At 42.6% G+C, this 22,861-nt stretch overlaps 1 protein-coding gene across 1 annotated transcript; it reads right to left on the reverse strand.

Moving 5' to 3' along the window:
• Positions 1-1,080: 1,080 nt before the first annotated feature.
• Positions 1,081-14,325, reverse strand: LOC133123459 (hemopexin-like). Its single transcript, XM_061233923.1, has 7 exons — positions 14,257-14,325; positions 7,766-7,855; positions 6,826-6,979; positions 5,819-6,031; positions 4,934-5,023; positions 4,646-4,776; positions 1,081-1,197 (listed from the first exon to the last, which is right to left on the reverse strand). Exons 1-7 carry the CDS (start codon positions 14,323-14,325, stop codon positions 1,081-1,083), a joined length of 864 nt encoding a protein of 287 aa, XP_061089907.1.
• Between the last annotated feature and the right edge of the window lie 8,536 nt (positions 14,326-22,861).

Genomic DNA, 22,861 nt, shown 5'->3' on the forward strand with positions numbered 1-22,861 from the left:
AATTGTCTTCAGTGTATAGTAAAAACAAAGGAAGTTTTGCAGGGGAATGTATTAGATTAAAATACATGAGCAATTTTTCTGAATTTCCCCTACCAACATTCTTGTGGCAAAAACAAGCCTGCCGACACTCAGGGTATGGTCATAATAAATTGCATAGAATGACAACTAATTTTATATTACATAATTTTTATTTGTTCATTTGTTTGCCCCATATAAAGTAAATATTGATTCTGAGAAATCTAAACAATATCATACACACTGTAGAATTATTGGTCAAGTATTTATTTTATTGTCAAGTAACAAATGTTTGGTAGATATACACAATTTTAATTGTTGAGCTTCCTGATGATTATGAGAAACAAGGGTTCAGTTCTGGGAATCAGAAAGATTCCAAACACGAGTACAGCTGTCTGGCCCAGGAGTCTGCTGTAGTGTAACACAGTGGGAATCCTCCTGCCAGAGGAATGATATTTTATTAGATGCAACACCCATTGTGCTTGGGCACCAGCCAATGGAAAAATGCAAAATAAGCAGGAACAGAAAGTGAAAGAAAGCAAAGCTGCATGAGTGATTTTTGGTTCTTCCTCTTTCCTGCTTTACCCCTTGGGGTCAAATCTGACCCATTTTCAAATTCAAATGTGTAATAAATCAAGTTTTCAAGGTATCCTCAAAAACAGCAATATAAACACAATAAAATCAATAATTGCCATTTTATTCAATTCTGAAGGTCTCTAAAAAAATGGTTCAATCTGTGGTGTTATGGGTCAAATTTGACCCAGCAGAGAATATTGGCTCTTGAGAGTATGGCATGCAGAATTGAACAGTTGTGTGTAGTTCTGTGGATCAAATTTGACTGAAACATCCTTGGGTCTAGACACCCCACCTCTCCCCTTCCTCCCCAGGAACAGAATATAGACCATATCTCCAAGCTAGTAATCCGGCCAAGGGTAGCAAGGATAAGCTATCTCTACGCCCACATACTATAAAAACCTAACCCACAAAATCTGGTACTGTCTAAATCCAGAAAGTGGAGATGGCAGGGAACTTGAATTCCCCCAATTATTTAGCCAAATTTGTCTGTCAGGAACAGATATAGGGCTCGGAGGAGGTAGGGCAGAACAGGATCAGGGCGAAGAAGCGAGAAGCAGGCAGAGAAGCAGGCAGGTCAGAGGAGTGGACAGGTAACAGCAACAGGAACTAGGAAACAGAAGCAAGATAGCAGGATACGAGCATGAAGGAAGGCACAGGACAAATCTGGTCCCAAACAGAAGAAAACATACAGACTATAACTAACTAGGAGAACATAAGCTTCAGGTGCATGCAGTGACACATAAGGGAAAACATATCAGGAAGTGGGGTGGTTTGGTAATGAATAGGGTAAACCGAAAGACGGAACTCTGAAAACACATAGAAACTGGGAAGTCAGGAAATAACTGGGACAACAAGACATGGGACGTGACAGGAAAACATGAAACAGAACATGGAACTCAGAGAATACATAAAACCAGGAAATGAGGAAATCCTTGAATAAATACTTTTGGATTACTTCAAAATCAACACCACCTAGAACTTTGGAGTTTCCAGGTCCATAACTGAAGAAACCCTCATCTGACTGTGTAGACTTCACACTGCTGTCGTCGGACTCATCGCCTGGGTTGCCCCTGAAACCAACATCACACACATTTCCTCTCTATCAGCTTCTGCCAGCCACCACAAACGGAACTGTGGCATAGTTGTTGTTGCAATTATTACATCCTGAATGTTAAAAAACTGTGCCAAGCTTTTGTCTATTGCTGCCAGGATGATACCAATGACAATGAAAGCATGTTCCAGCTCTGTTCTCACATAGCTTAATTTTCAGTGTAAGTAATCTTTGGACTGCAGGGTATCAGCAGTCTGCAATGCATTATATTCTGAGTTACAATGAGTTTCATTTTCCCTATGTCTTCCACAGCTTCAGCAGCCAATGTGATCAGTGGGCCTTGTTCTATAAGGCAGAGCATTTGGCCATTGCACTGTAGTACACTTTGCGCTTTGGCCCCTGTGTCAAAGCTTTCACAAGATCCTTGGAGGCTATCAGGTTTATTGTGTGTGATGCACATCTGTGGTGGGATGGTAGAAAGAGATACAGGTCTTCATCTGTCTCTTCAGCGAGAATAGCATCCACATCTTGGAATTCACCTTGGACATCTGCATCATTGTGGTCGTCACTTGCTGTTGAAAACTAATCTTTTACAAAATTACTCCCATTATCCATGACAGTCGCTTCAACTTTATCTTTTGGAGGGACTGCTGCTGTTTGAACCTTCCATCTTGATCCAACACCGTTTTTGTTTCCCCCACCACAGAGTGGTGCACTCGTCTAAGAAACCCTGTATGTCAAACGCACTTTTCATGAGTTGATAGCATTAGCTATCATGAAAAAATTAAAATTGCTATATTTTAAAGACATAATAAAAAATGTAATCAAGTAATCCTTGACAATATAACTATAATCTAATTGCACATTTTTTTAAATGTAATTTGGGCTGATTATCATTACTTATTTTTTCTAATCTGATTACATAATCCTGATTACTTGTAATCATACTACCCAACCCTGAGTACATCTTATATTACTAAAGTATAAAAGGTTCATAGCTTGGAATAAGTGACAATTGGTAATGTAAAAGTGAGTTATGGATTGTTCTTAATACACGTCACAAATAAAGTGACCTTGATCTCCTATGCTGGAGGATAACCATCCACCATCCATCCAACTGCATCCAAAAATATAGTTAGTTAATGGGAAAGAAATGTGCTATTGTTTTCTCTTACAGCATTTTGTGAAATATGTGAACCATTTATATTTGAATTCAAATTCAAAAGAAAAGACAAATATAAAGAACAAAATTGTTTTATAATAAATAAATAAATTCTACTGAGAGCCACCTGTGAAATGCAGCATAAGTTGCATAATTTCCTCCCCAGAGGGGCACCAGAGAACTGCTAATTTCCTCCCCAGAGGGGCACCAGAGAGCTGCTAATTTCCTCCCCAGAGGGGCACCAGAGAGCTGCCAGTGAGGTGTAGAGATGCGAGGGTGAACAGACAGAATGAATAAACATATTTGAGCAAGCTATTCAGAAAGCGTGCAAAAACAATGAATAAATAAACCAACATAGTACTGAGAAAAATAAAACAAATGTTGTTTTGCGTGGCTCTCAACTGTCTGTCCCTTTTGGAATAGACCCACTGTCTCAAATGTTGAAAACCCCTGCATTACACAATGGGGTTCTCCCAAATTGCATCCTATAAGCAAGTCCCTCCTAAAATTGTTTCAAGATACCAACTTCAGCATCGCCTGAGATGGACTGAAACCACACCACTGCACTGACAGGGCAGCCCAACAAATTTGATAAAATTTATATGCGGGCGGGAATATAGATTATAAGGGAATGAAAAAATGAATAAGTATTGTTCCGCATCTGAAGATACTGTGTTGAGACAGACTCAATTCTCTATAATCGTTCCCTTCAATTCGCTATAATCGTTCCGACGATTTCTGTGTTTAAAAAAAATAATTATATTAAGGTGGCCCGGGAATTACGTATAACAAGTGACGAATAAGAAACCACCCATCCATCCATCCATTATCCTAACCCGCTTATCCTGAACAGGGTCGCAGGGGGGCTGGAGCCTATCCCAGCATACATTGGGCGAAAGGCAGGAATACACCCTGAACAGGTCGCCAGTCCATCGCAACACACACACACACACACACACACACACACACACACACACACACACACACACACACACACACACCTATGGGCAATTTCGACTCTCCAATCAGCCTAACATGCATGTCTTTGGACTGTGGGAGGAAACCGGAGTACCCGGAGGAAACCCACGCAGACACAGGGGGAGAACATGCAAACTCCACACAGAGAGGCCCCAGCCAACGGGGATTCGAACCAAGGACCTCCTTGCTGTGAGGCGGCAGTGCTACCCACTGCACCATCCGTGCCGCTGGTGAGAGAGATGATGATTGATAATTTATAATTAGTATTAGTATTAGTATTAGTATTAGTATTAGTATTAGTATTAGTAGTAGTAGTAGTAGTAGTAGTAGTAGTAGTAGTAGTACTATGTTTCAATATGGGGGTTTCCGTTAAGATTATATTATATATCAGGCTATCAGTCAGAATTCTTCTTCTGGTGTGGACTGCAGCATCAAGCTCATCCTAATTAACTAATATTATGAGTTAATTAATGTCATGAGTGGGTAACAACAGGTGTGCATGTTGTTAATGGCCTGAGAAGTTGAATGATGAGTGAGAGCAGGCGAGAATGCAGGTAAATGTCAGTACCTTGTATGATGTGCACTGTGTTCTCACCTACACACACAAAGGCAGAATCCACAGAGCCTTAACTCCTCTTTCAGGGGTTTTGGATATCCCTCAACAAGAGTGTAGTATGCTTCTGTTTTGTAGATATAAACCGCATCACCCTAAATACAGACGATGAAGACTGTATTAGCTCTGTGATACATTTGAACACACACATACAGAAACATGCATAGACATAGAGACACCCAATTATACGGACATGTTTTCACTCTCTGTCTGTCATTCTCACTGTACTGTAGCCTCTAGCTGAGCTCACCTTGATTATATATAGCTTGCCATCATAGAAGAAGACTGCATCCACATTGCTGTCCACCTCTTTCCAGTAGCTGCTGATGGGGAAGGCATGCCAGCCATCCCGCTGGGAGTCCAGATGTAAATACAGTTTGCCTGACCAAGATGAGTGGTTTATTTCAGTCTGTTCACCAAATCACCCAGCAACTATTTCTGTGTATGAGAACATTTTCAATGGAGCCTTTCTCCATTGATCTTGATCCATTGAGACAGCGAAAAAGAGAGGCAGCCAGAGAGTGAAACAGTGACTCACCTCTAAAAGCGTAGGCCTTTCCTTTGTCATCTGAGGTCACGGCATCCAGGTGAGCAGTGGTGTTGCAGTCTACATAATCCCCACCGTGGCCTACAGAATTACAATAAGGTTCATCTTTAACCCACAACCTTACAGCAGTAAGAGCTTGACCAGGTTAAGATCAAATAAACCTGTATGGCACTTTTTATAGAAAATTGTTCATGAAATGATGCTTTACAGCCTTGGAGAAAAAGAATGAAAGCCCAACGAGCACATGCGATAAAAAAACAACTTCCCAATGGAGAGAAAAATGGTGGCAAGAAAAAACTTTATTGGGAGGTTGACTTTATGGTACTATGAGCCTGAACAGGATTATCATAACTATGTGGTAATAACAGTCTCAGCAGACTGCTCATAAACCTATGATACGATGCACCTGGCAAGCTTTCTCCCCTTTATGTGCGGGCATGCAGATACTGATGAGAGTGCTGAACGTTAACATAATGTTCATGGCCGGTGGCCTCTGGAACTGCCAGTCGGCCGTCCAGAAAACAGACTTCATATCTGCTTATGCCTCCCATCTCAATCTCGACTTTCTTGCTCTGACAGAAAGGTGGCTCTCACAAGAGAACACAGCCCTTTCCTCTGCCTATTCTTTTACCCACACACCCCGACCCACTATGAGAGGAGGTGGCACAGGTCTCCTAATCTCATCCTCATGGCGATCTTGTCTTCTCTTCATCCTTCTCCTTCTCGGGAGAAGAATCCCCCCCGGCCCCTTAGCTCTTATGATATTTTTGGGCTAGAGCTGCTCTTCATGCATGTTTTGCTCTTTATGTATTTGGAATAAAAGCGTCTGCTAAATGACTAAAATGTAAATATAATAAATATAATCTGTCCACGTACCAAAGTTCTCACACTTCATGAAGTAATTGCGGGCATCCTTGGGGTATTGTGGTTCCACATCTCCTGTTAGAGGGTGGAACCTGGTGAAGTTGTGTCCATGGAAACAGTAGTAGCGTTCCAGCCAGCGGTATGCAGAGGTGCAGTGTGGGAGGAGAGGCCACTTCTTTGGCTTCACAGTCTTGCTGCTCATGCCATAGTAGTACAGGTCATCTCCTAGGAAACAAGAGAGGAAAACATACAACCTGCTTTTATTTTTTTTTACCTTTTAGTAGTATTCACCTTAGGTTTTCTCAGCTGGATAAGTCAGATTCTGCCCCCTGGAAGGACAAACTCTGTTGAGTCAACAATGCTTTTTAGTTTAAATTCAGTGTTCTACAGTAGATTCTATTTTATGGAATTGAATTGGTTCTACCAGTTATTTCCCTTATCTCAAATATGTAATATATTACATAGCACTCCCAGCAGTTCAACACATTCAGATTAAGCTTTTTATGGTTTTATGCCTCTGTCCTTTGCCCTTGTTCTAAATGTAATTCATATGCATTTTGAATTTGTACTTCTGGTTTTGGTTTGCAATGTTTTTAGTTACCTGGCACTGATGGTGATCTTTACTGAACTCTGGTCTGGTATTGATCCCAATCTGGTACTATTGCTCATTTTATTCAGAAGAATTCCCCAGATAGGAGTGTCTGGTAAGATTTTATTACCCAAATTATTTGCAATATGCGATGTTTCCTGAAAGGCTCTTGTATCCTTACCCGAAACATTGTTGTCCAGTCTAACTGAGCAGGAATATTTGTTGTTTAGGGGGAGTGTAAGATGACTGTAGTGTGGATTGGTTTAGCATTGGTTTAGCATTAAGAGTCTGTATGTTCTATTAGATTGTATCGGTTGAGAATGTATGCTCACTCTTGAAGATGGTTCATTTATTTTGGATTGGTTGAGTGCATGTTTAGTGTTGAATGTGTGTTTTGTCAGGATGTTTTGATGGGGGAACATGCCCTCACCCTTGAAGAAGATGATTGTCTCTTCTTTGCACTCCTTTTTGGGGCACTCAACAGCAGCATCCAGGTGGTCAGGGATTCCCGGAAATACATCCTGGATCTCTTTTGGATAGCCTGCTTCCAGGCTGTGGTTGTAGTACTTGAAGACCTTGTTGTTCTGCAGTGAAAGTGCCAAGAGATGAGTGTGTGATATTTTGAGTCAAAGCTCAACATAGTAATACTGCAGTGTTAACTAATTTTGCATCTCTTTATGCAAGTTGGATGGGCACAAAACATCCAAAGTATGTGCCTGAGACCAGAAAATGTAAGAAAGAGAAAAACTTGCCCCACTCTCCCCTACTTTATATTGATTCCATTTATCACCATGCTCAGTTGCTATGCGATCACTGCTTGTATCCAAAAGAGAGAATGAATCATCTGGCTACAGGGTCAGTTACTCGACCCACCAAGCCTGCAGACAGTATGAGCAAGGAAACCATTTTCATGAACGTATCTGAAGGATATTGAAAGATTCCTTAGGAAGGGATGGCCTCCAGTAAAGTTACCAATCTCATAAAACACTGTAGAAGGTCAATTGGTTGTGTTCTTCAAAAGGGAGGGTGCACAAAGTATTAGACACACTATTGTGAGTATTGTATATGTGACACCTATCTATTTGGGAAGAACTAAGACTTTCAGCAACTGTGTTAGTACATAGGAATATTAATTGTCCCATTTAGAGCATACAGTATAGCTAATCACCTGTATTGTTATTTTCTCTGCTCCATTTTATCAAGGTTGAGAATTATTTTGGCACCTCAAAAAATAAATGCATTAATAAGTAACTGTTGACTTATTAATGAATGTTGACAGATTCCACTCTAGTGTTAAGGACGAGCATAAATGATGGGATCTAGTCCAAATTTTAGGATTTTTGCGAGCCTGGATATGTAGCGGTACTCACGTTGGGGCAGCACAGCTGAGGGCCACAGCCAGGAGAAGGCACAGTGTTTGAGTGAGCAGCCTCATACTGACTGTCCTCTGGGTCCAGAAGCTGAAGCGGCGAGCAGGAGAAGGTGCCTGAATCACAGCTGGACCAGGCCTTTATACTGGAGACCTGAGTGGGTGGCTCATTGGAACATCCTTGATGGAGGGGGCTGTTACGGGCACTGTTTACCCAGTGTGAGTGTGTGGTTGCTTGGGAGGATGGGATGCTTGGGAGGATGGGAGTAAATGTATACAAAAGTCAAACTACACAAAGATCACACCAGACACCATTTTTTTCTTGGCCTCATAGTGGCTCCTTGACTTTCATTGGCACAACTCGTGTTGACAAACTTTTGTTATTCATTATTTCTATATGCATTCATTCTGTAAAAAATGTTAACAAGAGCCAAAATAAATTACTACTACTACTACAAACGGCAATAACAGACCCCAAAGGCAATCAAAAGTTCAGAATCAAGACTGGACACTGAAAGCTTTCTTATAGCTGCACTAAGGAAGCGATTGACCTGTGCTCAATACAGAGCCAAAAGAAAATAATTTGTGCTTTGAATTCATATGCAGTAATATAGTGCAGAAATAAAGATCTTAGATCTAGAGTATACATTTAACAATGTCTTTCCAATACCTGTGTGGCTCTTTTGACGCTTGTACTTGATTTAAAAATTGTTCACTGTTTACTGTAGGCATACAGTACATAATTAATAGACATACATGGTTCATTTGTAAGTTTGGGGTAAATTATTATCTGAGATAGGTGTTGAGGGAGGTGAATCTAGTATATTTTACCATAGTGGCACTGTGGAGTTTAAACCTCTCTTTGCCCTTATCCGAGAAGGACCAGTGTGGACAAATATTTTTGTTTTAACCCAGCACTATGATACATGACTCTCTTTATCAAGGTATTGGTTGAAGACCATGCTTAGTTCATTTGATTAATTAGGTGTCCTTGTTCAAAACAAAAACATGCACCCACACTGGCCCGATTGGCCACGGACCCCTTGCCGAGCTCAGACCTCACGTTCCCACGAGCAGTACCTCACCATGAGGTGTCTCGGGGACGAACTCAAGTACTCCGAACGTCCTGGAGCCCTGGTAAGTTCTACTGAACTTCCAGCCCAGTCTCGAAGTGAAGGGTGTGATGCAAATTTGGTATTCGATGTCCTGTATTCAATGTATTCCTCTAAAGAATCTTTATCACATATGATTATAGTAAGATATACTTTATTATAATCAATAAAAAGAATAGAGTTATACAGATTACAGTGTAAATATCATCTTTTCAGTTTGCTGATCACATGCAAGTTACATATACCCCTTTAGCTCTTTCTAATTTACCTTTCCACCATGATGTTTAAAAGTCAAGGTACACGCCTCAAATACCCATCCTCTTTGGCCTTAGCCTTATCCTATAGCTCCCCCTTCTGGATGTTTAAAAGAAACTATTCCTAGAATATTTTATTTATCTAACTATAATAACTTCTCTACATTTTTCTACCTTATATAGTACCTTAATGAGAAATAAAAGACATTAAAATAAAAGGAAACTTATAATGTATTACTTTTCCTACTTCTACAAGTAAGATAGATTATAATTACCACTCCAGCTTGGTTATAGTTGTTCTGCGTGGCTCTTTCTTCAACAGCTCGTAGATATCTTCTGAAGCCAAATTCTAAGATCCTATCCGAAGGTTTAAAAGCTTATTCCTTATATATCTTTTTTGCATACAAAAGTGTACCTTTTTGATAAGAAATGTCCCCAATATTTCAAGCGGGAAGACATTTATCTCTTATGTAACTTGTTTTTTAATGACCATGGGTCTCATTCATGAAACGTGAGCTGAACGAATTTGTGTGTGAAATGCGAGTAGAGGGAAATTTACGGGTTTTTGGCATTCATCAATATTTTAGTAGCTCCGATCTTTTCGTAGCTACTAACAAAATCTACACCTGCTGCTGACCACGCGTAGTGCTTGTGTAAATTCAAGAATGCACATAAATAATGCTTGTCACTATTGGAAATTTACGTTTTTATTCATATTGCGCTCTGTTATGTAAACAATACGCAAATGCCTTTGAAACACGTGATATGAACATGACAATTAAAAATATAATACATTTAGTTAAATTAGTTGGCAATTAGCAGGTTTAAGATCCAGATTAGGTTCATGATTGTGAATTATCTATGAAAATCAACTCAATAGATTACACATTCTTTGTGATGCATTTGCTTACATAAACCGGAAAAACTTTCATTCCGTTAATGTGCAACTGATCTGTGAAGCACATGCTGCTACTCAGGCCATTGTGGAGCGCACAAACGGGGTCTTGAAGGCAAGATGGATCTGCCTGGACAATAAAGGTGGTACCCTTCTTTATGCACCCGTGAAGGTGTGCAAAATAATATTAGCCTGCTGTGTCCTGCACAATGTGGCCATTAAACAGGACCTTCCCCTGCCTGAAGTCCCCAATGCAGAGGAACGACTGCCTCCGGAACCAGCTCTTGGGCCTTGAAATGCGGCTGCTATACAGACACGCCAGCGACTTGTAGAGCAATTTTAAGGTAAGTGTTGCCAAGACTGAATAAGCTGTGCACATTTTAGGCCGACAAGCTTTGCAAAAAGTTAGTTTCATTTGTATTTTGTTTTATATTTATATACAACATCCTGTTTCAGTAGGCTACCTCAGTTCATTTTCAGGTCATGCTCTTTAAAATGTATACAAATAGGCTATATTTAATTATCAGAGTAAAAGAGAGTAGCTTGATTATCTTGTAGTAAATAAGTGTTTTCCCAGGATAAACACAGACATCACACAATACTGACAACATAACACTTTATTGTTGAGGACGCAAAAGTGCCTTGCAGATTTCCTTCAAGCTGGTGTTAATTTCTTGGAGGGACGTGTTGATTTGGTTGACTGCTGTAAGTAACTTTCTTGATTCCTCAGGACCTCATCCGTAAGGACAGCCGGATCACCTCTTCGGCCTCGGTACCTGGGTGCAGCAGGAGCAGCAGCGGCGGCAGCAGGTGGTGGAGCCACATTATGGGAGGAGCACTTGCCAGCTAGAAATATGAGACAACGTTTGTTTTTTTTCGTTTTATGTGTGGCTCTTTTTTCATTTGAAAGAAACATTAAATAAATCAGGCGGCACGGATGGTGCAGTGGGTAGCACTGCCGCCTCACAGCAAGGAGGTCCTGGGTTTGAATCCCCGTCGGCCGGGGCCTCTCTGTGCGGAGTTTGCATGTTCTCCCCGTGTTTGTGTGGGTTTCCTCTGGGTACTCCGGTTTCCTCCCACAGTCCAAAGACATGCACGTTAGGCTGATTGGAGAGTCTAAATTGCCCGTAGGTATGAGTGTGTGAGTGAATGGTGTGTGCCCTGCGATGGACTGGCGACCTGTCCAGGGTGTATTCCTGCCTTTCGCCCAATGTATGCTGGGATAGGCTCCAGCCCCCCTGCGACCCTGATCAGGATAAGCGGGTTCAGATAATGGATGGATGGATGGATGGATTAAATAAATCTTATTTGAAAAATGTTTAATTTACATTGGCTGCAGACTGACTTATTTTTACATTACATTACGTGGCATTTAGCAGACGCTCTTATCCAGAGCAACGTACAACAAAGTGCAAATCAAACACAAGAACACGTGCAAAAGTGGACCTGAGAGGACAGTACAGTTCCGAGTCCTAGTGTAAACATACAGAAATTCAGAACCCTTGAAGAGTTGTTTGGAGCTGTACAGTATAAAACAGAGCTTTAGGCTATTAAGATTCAAATAATTTGAAGACGATGCATACAAAACTGCAGTGGGCTATACGTTATCCATATCCTTTCTTGAAATGAATGTTAAATAGCTCTACATTCCGACACTGATATCCATTACGCACCATATCGCACAATATGACATTACTGGTTTCCCGTTTCCACTTCATTCAATCCGAAGAGAAACCCCCACAAATGTTCTGTTTGTTTGGTGGGACTGTATGACCTAGGTTAAACTATACTAACCACTAAGCTATCAGTGGTGGTTTTCAGAATGTATTATGATACAACAATTATCACCTTACCATCTGGGTTTGATGTTGTCTCCAGTGGAGGCATGTTGGTGTCTCCGTCAGGTATAATTCCTGACAGAGAGGTCTCCCCAATAATGCCAGCGATGCGCTCGTCAGCAGGTGATATTTGTGCCTGTGAGCCTCCTCCTCCTGTGGCTGATGTTTTTTTTGTGCGCTTATGCGTTTCTTTGCCTCCAGTTTCATGTCAAACCATTTACGTTTAACCTCGGATATGGTTCTATTGTCTACAGAGGCAACATTAACAGCATCTGTCACCTCCTTCCAGGCCTTCGCTTTGCCTGTCCCTGTCACAACACCACTACTGATAGAAGAAAATAAAATATTTTTTACCCAATAAAATATATTTCACCCAAGATTATTTCGGAAATTTTATTTTATTTTTTTTATTATTTTTTTTCTTTCTTTCTCTCTCTTTCCTTGTTTGCGCCATGATGACTGACAGGTCGACTGGATGCGTCTACACCTCCTTATATGGCAATCATTGTCTATTCATGGGCGGGGATTTATGCTAATTGCTGATTACCGGGAGCGCGCTTTCACTTTACGATGGATTGGCATTCATGATACACATGTGTTTACGATCAGATCTGGGTTTCCCGCGGCGTTCATGAATCCGGAGTAGGTTTTTAGTAGCGTGGACGTTTATGTGGAAATCTGCACATAGACTTACTAACGTTTCATGAATGAGACCCCATATTCATTATTTCTGTTTTTCCCACTGTCATTTTCTCATACCTCAAAAGAAATTTCCCCAATATTTTATCTCTGTGTCCCTCCGGTTTGGGAATTTCCACCATCTTAATATACGAGTGGAAAAACACTAGCTTTTTTGTCTTTTTTTAAGGAACCTATTCATCACTGGTGTCTGTTTCAATTTCATAGTCTCTCCTTGACTTCCTCCACACCTTGATCTCATGCAAGCCAGAAGTTAATGCCTGCCACCATCTCAATACACTCTTCAAGTGCCCCTTTTTGTGGCGCCTTAAGGGATCTACAAAGGACATCCAGCTAATAGCTGAGTGTAATTCATCATTTAACTCCTCCACTGTTAGTCCTTTGAATCTATCCGATAAATTATTTGTGCTATAATCAGGAAGGCTCTTGAAGCCTCTTAATCTTCTTTCGGTATTGACATCCCTTCCGTTTTCCTTATTTTTTTGCTTTAGCCAGGCATTGTGCCCCTCCCCTGTAGGGTTGGGGTATTCTCAGTCAGAACTTTAACCTTGCTCCTTAAAACCCTAAATCTAAGTCCCCCGACTTCAGACTCCTCTACTGGCAAGTATGGCTGCTCATTATCTCTGAACCACATATTTTTCTTCTTACGGGCGTTCTTACTACCACCTCAATGGCGTGTGCGAGGGGTTAACAATGCATTCCTTCCTAACCCATCCCCCGTCAATCTCTCATCAGGGGGGCCTAGGGCCGGGTCCTCGACAGGGTCTCCAAGCAGACACACCATGCCCAATATCTTATCTGTTCTTCACTTACACTGAAAAACAGCACAGTTAATTTATTTATTCTGGGTCTCTAGATTCAAGCCAAGACTGAATCAATATTTGTCCTTAACTTTGCTTTCCAAATAAATGTTTTTTTTTCTTCAACAAACAAATCACATGATTGGTTAAGACAGGCTAATATCGAACTCATGAACTATGATTTTTTTCTTAAAACTTTTACACAGCATGACTTGACTAGTTGCCACTGAAATGTACAATAATATACTGTCAATAAAATAACCTGCTTAATATTGTTCCTCAATGTACCACAGGAGAAAGATTGAATCTGAGACTTACCCCATTTATCAGTATCACATTTCTCTTCTCATCAATCCCCTCTTCAAGAGAAGTTGGATCCCATCAAGATTTGTTCTTGATAGAAGTTTGATTGTGGACTTTCATGCTACCAATCCCGTGACACCTGTTAAAACGCATTCAGCGGGGGATCTCTTTTCTCTTACTTCCTGCTTTTCCTCTGTTCATGTTTGTAGATAGTGTCAGGGGTTGGGAGGTCGAGTTTCCGAGTTTCCCACTCAGGCCTCCCTGCTACCTAGCCCAGCCCCAGGAGGGGGGAAACCCCACTCAAAGGGGAGGTCAATTAACACGCGCAGGGTCTCACACATACTCACACCTTTCACTCCCACACACAACACCAACAAAACAAAAAAAAAGGATTTTAAGGAGGCAATATAGTTGGCCCCCACCGCCGTGTTGTGCCTCTACATCGCAAAAAAAGAAAAAAAAGAACACTCAAAGCCCCCCAAAAAATCTGCTGTCTCACGCTGTCCAATATAGTCTCTAGTCAGCTGAGCTGCACCCCGGACCACTCTGCCGTACACTGCACACTGGGTCTGCTGCCCTCAGAGTCCTCACTGTGCTACTGATGGGGAGTGAGCTGGCACTGGCTCCGGTACTGGTCCGCCCGTTGTGGTGCAGCCGCATGGGAGACTCACAGTTCCCTCTGCCCTCGTCAGGGTGTGTGTAGTCTCCCCTCGCTGCGTTGCTCCTTAGAAAAGTTGCGCAGTTGTTGCCACGGCACCAGCACCGCTCAGCCAGGCACCGCTTACTAGCGGTATCTCATGTGTAGCATCCTTACTTGTCTGGGCCAGCCAGCTAACCCCCGCCATTATGTGAGACAGCCTAAACAAAAAAAGAAAACCAAGAAAGAAAACCCAGAAACAACAAATTGATGTAAGGCGGAAATGATTCAAATCTGTCATTGTGCACTGGTCAGCTTGCTGGCTTCCTCTGGTTCATTGCGGACCAATTTGAGTGGTCGACATCAAAGGCCTGATTTTGGATTTAAGGAGACCAAACCAAGCAATCGGGGAGGATGCAATCAGACTCCCGTGCACACCGTGCACCTAACTTCTATGTACAGGGTGTCTGTAGCCAGACTCCAGTATGTAGCTTTTATTACCAGGTATGACTTTTAAGACTCCGTAATTTGGTTTCCTTTGTAATACTTTTATGTATATTTTATATGGAACGAGAGTGTAATGATGGATGTTACCTGCCTGGTAAAATAAATTGTTAAAACTTGATCTGTGTGGTTTCACTTACTGAGACTTAATGTTACACAGGGAATGCTTGGTTACCCCCTCGAGTTGGTCTAGGGAGGATGTAAATTTATGCTTAATGTATCACGGCGTATAGCACCCGTAGACCTCTGATGGTAAATCACTCACCTCCGCGTGGTTGTTCATTCATGTCGAGAACAGCTGTAGCTAATGTTGGCCTTCTTGGGTCCCTAGGCTGTAAACAGATATACTCAAAAGTAGCTATTCCTGCGACCTCTGAAATGACGGCAGATATCTAATGAGACGTGAGACGTGAGACATGCTTGTGAGACGTGAGACGTGAGACGTACTCGTGAGAGCTTGTGAGACGTGCACATAACAGCCGTGACATGTGGCGGAACCAGCAGAGGACTGCTCAGAAGAGTAAATCTCAGTACAGGATTCCTATAGCGATCAAGTCAAAATTATGAATAAGACATCTACCAAAGGTAGATAACTAATCTAAACTATTATTCTAAAAGGAGTCAGATATAACGATAAAACATTGAAATGTACTTCTATGCATGGGATCTGGACAGATGCCCAGGAACACCTAAGGCCATGTAAATATGCCAGTAGATGGAGGAACTAGGATGTAGCAGAGTGTTTGCGAATGTGTAGAAGATTGATGTAAAAGATGTATTGAACAGAAGAAGGGGTTTGATGCAAAGCACTATACTGCAGTATGGTGGGAGATACAAAGTGCCTTACTCAGACACAGGACGAAATGAGGCACTGGTGAAAAGCCAGCGAGAATGAAAGGAAAACTGCATGTAGCTGGAGTAGAGATTGTGAATACGAGGAGAAATGGTACAGTGAAAATAAATTGTGTTCTACATTGTTTTTGTAGGACAAGATTTGTGCACATTGCCTGTACAATTGAGCTCAGCACAACAGCCGTTTAGTACCATTTTGGGAAAATGCACCCCATGTGTCTCTGTATAAAGCCACAAACAAAAAAATGGAAGGACACAGGACCTTGGGTTAATTTAGGTGTTGACTACAGACTGGGAAGAAACAGCAGAACTCACAAAATATTCTCCCTCTCTGCGTGTTACTGCACACCAGTTTGGCCACAAAATTTCTAAAGCAACAGGGAACTGACAGAATCTGGGTGATTCTTGGTCTTCCTAAACCCTTCTCACCCTTCTCATGTCAATTACTCACCCCGTTAAACTCTATATTGTGGTTATCATCCTCCAAGACCCCTGGGAAGTTTCCTCGATGAGCTTGACACTCTACTCAGCACCCTACTGATCTTCCTGGGAGATTTGAATATCCACCTGGAAGCCTCCCAGTCTGCTGCCTTCCAACCACTTCTCCACTCCTTTGACCTCTCCCTGCAGCACTCTCCCCCAACCCACAAGGCTGGAAACCTTCTAGACCTGATCGTTGTGAGGAACTGCTCCTCTTCTAACCCCACTGTTACCCCTCTATACCCTTGCTCCCCTGCCTGCCTCCCCTCCTCTCACTCTCACTGTCTCAGTCTGCTGTAACCTCCACTCTGTCACCCTCCTTGATTGCCTCTAGAGTCACCGCTTCTCTCCCTCCTCTTGAATCCTTCTCCAAAATACCCTACATCTTCCACCCTGTTTTCCTCTCTCTTCAGCACTTGACTCTCTCTGTCCTCTTTTCTCCAGGTCTTCTTGATCCTTCCCTCCCAGACCATGGGTTTCCAACCTTCTATGTTCCTCCTGAGGAAGTGGAGGAAATCAAAGGACCTATCGGACCACTCTTCCTACCAGTCTCTCTTGGCAACATTCCCCATCACTATCACCACTGCCAAACAAAAATTCATATTTCCACCTCTAACCCTCGTCAACATACCTCCCCCACCATCTCACCCTCACTGCTGATGACTTTGCAGTGTTCTTTGACAAGAAGGACGTAGACATCCGCAGCACCTTCCCAACCACCACCACCCCTACGCCTGCCTCCCTTTCTGTACCTGCCCTCTGTTAGATTTCGGTGTTTTCAAGATGTAACTGAGCTAAAAAGTTGACACGCAAGTTCTGCTCCTATTCAAATGCATATCCCCACAATCACCCTGTTTTCCCCCACTCTATTTACATTTCCTTTCCTGGCGTTGATTTGAGGTCTAGGTGCCGACAACCATTTGTCTGCACAACCATTTGGCCTAACCAGGAAACCTGTCAATAGACATTATCATATCTAAAGGAGTGTTTTGTCACCATGGATGAAGCACTTCCTTTCAGATACTGATATAAACTCTGTCATTCCCAGTAAAGATTGTGTAAGATTGGTGAAAGCTCAGGAGAACGTGCACACTACCTGGAACCACGAATAAAGAGCTGAAACTTGTCTTACACCCTCGAATTTCAAGTAACCACTCTTTCTTTCCTGAAACGCGATTTGAAGTACCTGCAGCGAAACAGTTATAGTATTGAAGAAGAAACAAGAAGTTCTTCACCTCTTTCTCTTTTTTTCTCACCCCTTACTGGTGCTAATGTGTCTCACCTCCAGCTCTCTCACCGTCCCACTACTTGCGCCCTCGACCCTATCCCCTTAAACCTGCTTCAGGCAATCAAACCTGACATTCTTCCATTTGTCACCTCCCTTGTTAACTCCTCCCTGTCCTCTGGCTGCTTTCCCTCATCCTTCAAGAGGGCCTACATCACCCCACTCCTAAATCCACTCTGGACCTCTCCTGCATACAGAACTACTGTCCGGTATCTCTCCTTCCTTTTCTATCCAAATCCGTTGAATGAGCTGCCTCCAACCAACTCTTCCTTCTTCTCATAGAAGAAGGACCCCCACCAGTCCAGCTTCAGACCTGGCCACTCGACGGAGACCGCACTCCTCTCCGTCAATGAATACCTACCTCTCTCCTCTGTTCTGATCCTCCTTGACCTCTCTGCAGCCTTCGACATTGTCAACCACTCCATCCTCCTATCCTCCCTGGCATTTACAAGGATCTGTGGCACAGCCTTAGACTGGATTAAATCCTTCAAACACAGACTGAAGACTCATCTCTTCAGGCTGCAGCTTTCCCACCCTACCTCACCACCATGATTAGTCTTGTATATGCCATAAATTATAATGCCACTTTTATATAGTTTTATATAGATATTGTTGTATTGTATTATATATTGTATTGTTGTATTCAGGGTATTCTAGCTGCCAACCGTGGTATGCTAGTTTAAGGTGATGTATTCTTCAAGGGTTCCAATTCAAGGGATCTGTATCGTAACGCTAGAACTCAGAACTGTACAACCATACAACTGTACAACCGTACTGTAGGGTCCACTTCACACTTGTTCCGGTGTTCAATCTGCACTTCGTTGTACGTCGCTCTGGGTAAGTGTTTGCTAAATGCTTTGTAATGTAATAATAAAATGTAAAAAACTTTCTTTTCTAAGCATGACAGGTTATTGTAGATAGTGGATGCCGGACTACTTGGCCCATGCCCTAAATTTCTCTGCTAACGATGAGGTTACATAGACAGCTGAAATGTCTTTTAAGAATTTAAAACGACAACTGACATCAGCCCCGACTTTGGGCCTTCCTGACATGAAAAAACCTTATCCATGGCTGTTCAAAACCCAGACCCTCACGCCACTCCTGCCCGGAGAAGCCTCGTCTGTGGCCCCCGAGCCGCTTCTGCCCGGAGAAGCCCCGTTTGCAGCCCCTACACTCCAGGTTCTGGCCCCTTCTCAGGCTCCGATCCCGGCACATACGCCATCTTGGACTCCAGGTCCCTGCAGGTCCAGAATGAGGGTGTAACCCACCCCTGGATGATGTTGGTGCTCTAGATATAAGCTAGGTTTGTAAGGAGTAAGGTATGAAGTAAGTACAATAACCACGACCACACATGATTTCAAGGTTACCACTTTTACTTTGCAACCTTGTATGTAAATTATGCAACAACATATACACATGTACAATATACAGAAAATAATAAACGGCCCATAATAATAAAATGTTGTGAATGTCTCTCCGTATGAATTTTAAAGTGTCCAATGTCTTGAGTCGAAGGTGGAATCCGAATCTGACCCATTGGGGTCAGATCTCGTCAAGTCAGTTCGGTCTCAGAGCTCTTTGAATCTGAGAATGCCTCAGGATGATGTGCAGGTATGTGTGTCACTGTGCCACTCAGTCTGACTGGCACAGTCCTAACCACAAGGCAGATGGTGGTCAAACTCCTGTTCTAGTTGGTTGATCCGCAATCCTGGAAATCCAAGTTGGGTGGCTCGCCATCTATTGAGATTGGGATCGTCCCTGTGGTAGTTCTTGATGGAATCAAAAGACGTGGTTCTCGACGGAATCAAATGACGTGATCCTCGACGGAATCAAAAGACGTGGTCAAAAGACCTGACCTATACAGAAACAGGTTCAGCTCTTCTCCATTCTGTTTGTTGTGCAACCTAATCACTCACTCTAAATTCAACAATGTCCTGCTGAGCACAATACATTTATGTAAATATCAATTCAAATACATATTATCAAATTATATTCAACATATTGCTAAATGGTGACCATAACCATGTATGGGGACTGTATAGAGAGTAGGCTAATCAACATTCTATGAATTTCCTATAAAATGCCTTTGGAATGAATTGACCTATTTTAGCCTATGTTATAACTTTTAAGTTGGTTAGCGTATGTTCTAACTTTTAAGTTGGTTAGCCTATGTTCTAACTTTTAAGTTGGTTAATAGGCTGACTATGAATCACACAACAACAGCCAATTACGCAGTCTTAAGCTATAAAACATAAACATCGTCATATTCTGCGAAAATGTTTACAAGCAGTATTTTAACTTAAGCAATTAGCTGGCTCTTGCATCTCTTGAACCAGAACTTGTATTGGAATAAATCATAAATCATTCTAAATTAAATATCTGTACTTACGGCCAATAAGTAACGTCACGAAAATCCACTTATTCTGTTAGATAGCTAACGTTACCTTTGTTCAATTAATTATTTCATTTTATCTGTGATCGCATGAGACCAACATTAAGTTGCAGTATACATTTTCATAATAGCAAGCGTCAGAAGTGAACAGCTATAAAACATTGCAAATCGACATCTACTTTAGGAAGCAACAATTATTGAGGATTTCAGTGCTACTGTATGTTTTCACCAAGTCGGCGTTAGTGTCCTTTTGTTAATAGGAAACTGCAATCCAAGTTTGTTACGGCAGCCATTAAAATTAAGCATAACATCGTCGCATGATAGTTAGCATGTACTGATGGTCTTAAAACGATCCACCGTACTAACCTGGAGATCTAGCAATGAAAGTTTAGCTTAGTTTTAGCTTACCGAGTCTCAGCAAGGCACATACAAAAGAAAGGGGAGCGTGTCTATGTTCCCACAGCTCTGTGCCCACATCCCTATGTTCCCACAGCTCTATGTTCAGTTGACTTCACACTCAGCAGGCTGCTTGCATGGGACCTGAAGAAATCCAGTGTGTGTTTGTGCAATTTAGACACAGTACACGTTCAATTATCTATAAGTTTTTAATGAACAAGCAAACAAGCGAAATAAGAAAAAAAAAAAAATACACTATTTATGCAGTTCACTTAAAACTGGAAAGGGCTGTACATCAGTTTTTTTCTACCTTTTATGAGCCAGGAACAGGCATCTGCAAGTGCTGTCCTTTGAGGACTATTTTGACATCTAAATATATAAAGTTCAGTTTACACGATCAATAATAAACATTTAATTTTGAAAAAAAAATTAAATCTTAGAAATGTGGGAACATAGGGCTGTGGGAACATAGGGATGATGTCACGTTTCAGGTCTGTCTTGCCATGTTTTATGTTTATTCATGTTATCTTAGTCACGTAGTGTCTTATCATGTATTGTGTTAGTCTAGGTTCGTCATGTTGTTTAGTTATGTTTCGTTACGATTTATTTTCTTGTCATGTCTAGTTATGTTTCGTACGATTATATTACCTTGTTATGTTGAGTGGTTATCGTCTTAGTTTCGCTTTGTGTTATGTTTATTGTTACGTTAACTGGTCGTTGTTTATGCATACAATTTTACATGTCTTTCCGCAAACCTTGCGTTCCGCCTTTTCTCTCTCTCTCTTTCTGTCATTCACTCCCTAATTGTTTCCATTTGTCTATTTACTAAAACTACTAACGCTAGATCAGGATTGGGTAGGAACTAATAAACTAATCATGTGTTCATGTTACCGTACGTTTCTCGTGCATGTCATTTACTAATTTACTAATGCTAGGGCAGGATAGGTTTATTACTAACGATTACTAATCACCTTGTTAAACTTGTCATCCATCGCACCTGTTTTCCATTTTCTTGCTACGCTCTAACTAATTGTCTACACCTGTCTACACCCGCATTTATAGCCCAGTCGCGCAACTGTTCTTCGCGAAATTGTCTGCCTCTGCTTACCACGCAACTCTTGAGCATTTACTGTTTTGATTACACGTTACGATCCAAGCCTGTTACCGACCATTGATTATTGATTTCTGTTTTGTGACCATCGTTTGTTTTTTTGACCACATTCTCGCCTACCGTTTTTGTACTTTTGCTTCGCTGATTGTTTCATGGTTTCGACTCCCGCTTCGCCCACGACTACGCCTCTGCCTGCCGTCCGTCTGTTCATCTGCCCCGCTGACAGCTCTCCTGCTACCGGACCTCCCTGCACGTCTACCGACTACGAGTTTGCCTCTTCCCTCGGCACCGTGCTTTTTGTTTGTTTACTATTTGTTTGGCTGGATCTACGTGTATGGACTTTGCTTGTTTTGACTACGCTCCTGGGATTCGTCCCGAATAAAGCCCTGAGGGGTCTTTATATTACTATTGTTTCTGAGTCGTGCATTTTGGGTCCAACCCCCACGCACCCGTCTCAGAACAATTTCACCACAATGGACCCTGCTGACTCTACTGCCATGTTCCACGCCCTCCAGGAACAAGGAGCCATCATCCGGCAGCATTCACAAGGAATCTCCGAACTTCACCTGGAGATTTGTGAACTGTGTGCGGAGATGAAGAGGTTCGCCATCGCAGTCCTGCCACAACCATGGGAGGAGCCTTCCCACCCACCCACATTCCCAGCGCTCAACCCCACAGGAACCTGCCACTTCCGAGAGCCCCAACAACCCCCTCCAGAGAGGTTTGGTGGAGAACCTGAGAGGTGCAAGGCTTTCCTACTACAATGCGACTTCGTGTTCAAGCAACAGCCCCAGACCTACAACAGCGACGACCGTCGGATTGGCTACGTGATGGAGCTACTCAAGGGGAGGGCGTTGGACTGGGCTACGGCGGTGTGGTCCGGGGATTCATTCCCTCCTCTTTACCCAGTCTTCGCCGATGAGATTTGGAAGGTCTTCCAACACGCATCCAGCGACCAGGAGCCATCCCAGAGACTGATTGCTCTGCGCCAGGGACGGAAGACCGCGGCCTCCATTGACTTCCGCACCCTCGCGGCGGCTACTAGCTGGAACGATGCGGCGTTGGCGAATCTCTTCCTGGCCATCACCCAGTTCGACCAGCTCGTATGCACCACGATCCACCTGGACAACCGTGCCAGACAACGTCGGTCGGAGAGACCGATCCTTCCTGGCAACCATTACCCCAGGCCAAGTCCTCGACTGGAGGAACAGCAGTCTGAGGGATTCGAACCCATGGACCTGTCCCGGGCCGGTACGAGGATCTCTACCGAGGAACGAGCACGCCGCAGAACCACCGGTTCGTGCTTCTACTGTGGGAGGCCGGGTCACACCCAGGCTCGGTGCTCCTTCAAGACCAGGAGACCTGTGGAAGTAAGAGCTGTCGACAGACATGAGGGGTCTGACAGAGACAACCACCATTCGGCCTCACCAATGCTCCTGCTGTCTTCCAGGCCCTGGTTAATGACGTTCTTCGGGACTTGTTGGGCCGCCATGTGTTCGTCTACCTGGATGACATCTTAATTTACTCCAATAATGCCAA

This window comes from Conger conger, chromosome 3, assembly GCF_963514075.1.
Source record: "Conger conger chromosome 3, fConCon1.1, whole genome shotgun sequence".
In the NCBI taxonomy this organism is placed as follows: Eukaryota; Metazoa; Chordata; class Actinopteri; order Anguilliformes; family Congridae; genus Conger; species Conger conger.

Coding starts and splice junctions, on each gene's coding strand:
- LOC133123459 (XM_061233923.1), bottom strand. CDS start 14,325: ATGCGGCTGCACCACAACGGGCGGACCAGTACCGGAGCCAGTGCCAGC. Junction 4,777..4,933: donor AAAGGCCTACGCTTTTAGAG/GTGAGTCACTGT, acceptor CATCTTGGTCAG/GCAAACTGTATTTACATCTG. Junction 1,198..4,645: donor GCAAGCTATATATAATCAAG/GTGAGCTCAGCT, acceptor TCTGTTTCCTAG/TTCCTGTTGCTGTTACCTGT.